Source organism: Poecilia formosa, unplaced genomic scaffold, assembly GCF_000485575.1.
Source record: "Poecilia formosa unplaced genomic scaffold, Poecilia_formosa-5.1.2 Scaffold875, whole genome shotgun sequence".
NCBI classification, from domain to species: Eukaryota; Metazoa; Chordata; class Actinopteri; order Cyprinodontiformes; family Poeciliidae; genus Poecilia; species Poecilia formosa.
In genome coordinates this window covers 49,987-54,083 of record NW_006800814.1, presented here as the reverse complement: position 1 = coordinate 54,083, position 4,097 = coordinate 49,987, and the positions used below count along the sequence as shown (strand labels likewise).

At 46.2% G+C, this 4,097-nt stretch overlaps 1 protein-coding gene across 2 annotated transcripts in view; it reads left to right on the top strand.

Moving 5' to 3' along the window:
* Nucleotides 1-3,714, top strand: part of mecp2 (methyl CpG binding protein 2) — an 8,427-nt gene extending 4,713 nt beyond the window's left edge. Inside the window, exon 7 of one of the 2 annotated variants that reach the window (XM_016667021.1) lies at nt 6-3,714. In XM_016667021.1, the coding sequence (XP_016522507.1) occupies nt 6-860 (855 nt within the window). In that variant the 3' untranslated portion in view covers nt 861-3,714. The remainder of the gene's footprint in view (nt 1-5) is intronic. The other variant, XM_007543662.2, reaches the window with a different exon arrangement.
* The last annotated feature ends 383 nt before the right edge of the window (nt 3,715-4,097 follow it).

The following is a 4,097-nucleotide window of genomic DNA, read 5'->3' as shown; positions in this document are numbered from 1 at the left end:
CCCAGATTCAAAGTCAACTCCAGACCAAGACTCCAACACAAGTCCAGAGTCAACTCCAGACTAGAACACCAACACAAGTCCAGAGTCAACTCCAGACTAGAACACCAACACAAGTCCAGAGTCAACTCCAGACAAGGATTCCAACACAAAATCAAAGCCAACTGCAGACAAGGGTTCCAGCTCAACCTCATCCTCACTTGCAATCTGGCCTTCATGTCCTGCCTCAAACCCGTATGAGACAGACCTTGCAACACCATGTCCCAAATCCGCATAGAGCCCCACCCAGTCAATCTCCCACCCGGCCTAGGCCACCCATTCCCCAATCCCAAACACATCCACACTTTCAAAGCTTTCAAACCCAGTTGCATCCCCAGTCCCTCTCTCAACACACAAGGCTACATGCGCAGAACCTTGTTTCTCACAGACCGTTATCATCCAGCCACGCCCATCCAAATCTCATCCCTGCTCAACAGAACCAGAGTGAACAGCCACAGGACCTGAGTACCACGCGGCCTCCCCTAGAGAGCCAGTTCCCAAGAAGAGACGCCAGTATAGAGGGCATCAGGATGGAGGGAAGAGGAGAGCTGCTCTCAGCATCAGATACCAGAGAAGTTTTAGAAGGTGAAAGAGGGTCAAACAGCACATCAAGACCTTCTAGCTCTGTGCCACCTGGACCTCCTGGAGTAGCAGGGTCCAGTCTTGTGCCTGGAGCAGACGGTAGGGCTCGACTGAGGGTGGAGCCAGAGGCAGCAGGTGACAGCAAGGAGCTCAGAGACATTGTCCCACAGTCCACCGTTCCCCATCCCAGCTGTGAGGAAACTGTAGAGTCACGAACTGCTGTCAGTGAAAGAGTCAGCTGATTGGTTGGTCAGGTGAAAGGCAAGCTGATTGGTGACCTTACAGACTGAGTCAACCCAGACGGAGGAGTATGGACCTCATTCTGTTTTCAAACAGAAGCTGGAAGAACCGTCACAGCTTCTACTGTTGGATTCTGTCTGGAGACTTTGTGAAGTTGTAGAAGGTACAGCCAGTTCGGCGCTGAAGGACGGATTGAGAGGGGAACGAATAGAGTCTTTTTCTAGAACAAAACAAATGACAAGGAAAAACAAGAAAAAGAGCGTGTGTATATAATCTAAAGGCAGCTGTTGCATCTTGTTAGTCTCCATATGGAGGTGGGGAGTAGTTTGGAACTAAAAACCGTCGCTTAACAACACATTACTCTGATAAAATGTTGCTTCCGGAATATAACTTGTTTTTTATTTAGTAGTTGATTGTTTTGTCTTTGTTATACAGCTTTAAGAAGTAATATTACCAACAGCCCTGACTCTAACATGGCCCACGTTGACTGACAGTCCTTTCCTCAAACCAGTCCTTGACTGAAAGTCTACGAGGCAATGCGGCACGGCGGTTTGCACCTTAAATTGGTTTCTTAAAAATTTCTCATCTTTATTTTTCAAAGTTTTCCATGAAACCCTAAAAAGCAGAGGCTTTCTTTTAGTGTTCTCAGTTCTTGTGCTTACTCTTGCCTCTCGCTATTTTGCCTGAGATCAAAAGTGTTAAAGTTCTCAGTCATCTTCCAGATTTCCTCAGACGTGTCATGAATCTGGAACCAGCTGGAACCCCGACTCTGACGGCCTGATTCAGAAGGACTTTAACAGCTTGAGGAGTTCATGGTTCCTCTCAGCTGATTTAGGATCTGATGAATCCGGCTGATAAGAAAAGCTGCTCATTGGTGTTTCAACATTTCCAGTTCAGCCAGTTCTTCCAGGATTTTTCCTAAACTGGTCTTCATGAACTTGTATGTCTCTCTCAAATTTTGTTTCTACCGTAAGCACTTTTGATATCAAACCAAACCCATGCCTACAGTAGCTTTATTTGAGTTCTTTTGATAATGAATGTGTGGGAAAGGACCCATTCTAAATGTGTCTTTACGTCAGATGTCTGGAACAGTTTGCACATCTCAACTTTATACAATCAACCCCCTGCATGTCGCTCAGAGACCCTGCAGGCCTTCAACCGGGGCCCGCGTTTGCAGAGGCCATCCTGGCTCAGGTTCACAGTCCAGGTCTAACCAGGAAAGGTGGTTCCGATGGATCTGGGTGTGCAGAGAGGACAGAACTGTGGGCTTTTCCCTTCAGATCTGAGAGTCACAGTTCGGAGGTGTCAGGATGCTTTCTGAGCTGCAGTCATGATGTCTTGGTTTGATCAGTTCTTGTTGCCGATGGCCCAGGCACACGTTACACTGAGATTCCTTGCCACCTTTACCGCTGAATCCACACGTTGTTTCAGGTGTTCTTAACAAAACCGTTGATGGTTTCAGAAGGAAATGTTTGGTGTCTGACCAGTCTCACCGCTAAGGACACCCAGCGACACCTTCAGTTCAATCATCTCAATTTCTGTTACTCCGACTGCACCAAGTTCACCAGGAACTTCTAACACCTGCAGACTAAAAACAGACATTGTGAGATGCCACTCTCTGTTTCCATCACTATTTTTTCATGCCCATTTTGAAGTGTTGCATTAGAAAAAGTTGATGGAAATGGTAAAATTCAAAATAACTTCCTCAATTTCACAAACAACTTTTTACACTCACATGAGGTGATTTTTGGCTCCTCCGAAAAAGAGTTAATCTCTCCTCCGAGAGATTAACAAACTTTCCCATCCACAGTTTGGTCTGTGTTTTACCAGAGGTACGAAAGCTGGAGAAAAAAGTCCAGACCTACAGCACAAAGTGGAGGACTATTTTTTCTGAGATGTGGGTCCATGCTAGTTTATACCCTCTGCTTCCTGTTCATTCACGCCATGCGTAGTGTCAACATTTGACAAAATAACACTTTGTGTAACCCAGGAGTGCTAAAGTCCCATCCTCCAGAGTTACCGTCCTGCAACTTTTAGATATATCGTCACTCCAACAGACCGGGATCAGCTCTGAACAGGCCTGGTAACCAGCCAATCATTGGATTCAGGTGTGCTGGAGCAGGGAAGCCTCTGAAAGCTGCAGGACGGCCCTGGAGGACGTTGAGAAGGAGGTAGACATCTTTGCGAACAAGATGACAAATTTCGTCAGGCGTCTACATCAGTGAGAGCTGATTTTGGCTCTTGGATGAAGTGTGTGGGCCTTCAGAGTGTCTCTGAGGGGTTATGCTGTAGAATCATCACGCAGAAACCAACACGTCTTCAGGAAGTAAACGGATTAACTGTGACCTGTTAGGGTTCTGTGACTCTCTGACCTGAACCTCCCAGTCCCTCTTGGTTCTGGATCCAGTAACCCGGCTCGCTGTGAGCCCCTTTAGCGTAGCCCGGCCTCTGCGTCCGCGCCGCCACCTGCTCAGAGCAGCGAACCCATCGGCTGCACGCCACCCCAGAAACGTTCCTCTCTGATTGGACCCACTCCACAGGACTCGACCCAGCACAATCTACAGTAACCAGCCACCATATTGCATGTTCCAGAGTTTAGTGCCTATATTAATAATAATAATAATAATATTGTGTGTCTTGCCAGAAGCCACCATGTCAGCCGAGCCATGTTGTGTTTCTAGACCTTAGTAGTAATGTGTGTGGTGACTTCATAGTTGCTAATATTGAGGATGAACATTCTGCTTTTACTCTGGTTGGAATTCAGTGAAACTCCAGAAAACACCGTCGCTGTAGAAGAACTAGTTTTTACCTGTTTTCTTATTTTTGTTTCTAACTAAAACCATTTGTTGTCCCTGACATGTCTGTGGTCTCCGTGTTTGACTCGTCTTCCAAACACTGGTCCGATCCAGAACCGACTGAGCTTCGTCCCACTCCAACTCTGATCTCAAACATCTTTCAAGATTTAAATATTAATCACATTTATGCAATATCAGGAGGATGAAGGTATTGTTAGGATTTTATAATTATTTTATTAGAATGATGGAGGCTATATGCTCCTTACTGTGGAACCTCAGTGAAAAGTTCTGCAGAGTTCTTTCTATGTCAGATAAGGTCATAGCAGCTAAACAGGGATGAAATTACTGCCCTCTGCTGGTGGTACTGAAAACTAAACAAGAAATGAAAAGGTTTTAAATTAGCGGTACTCAACGTGGGCAGTACCGCCCCCCAGGGGGCGTTCA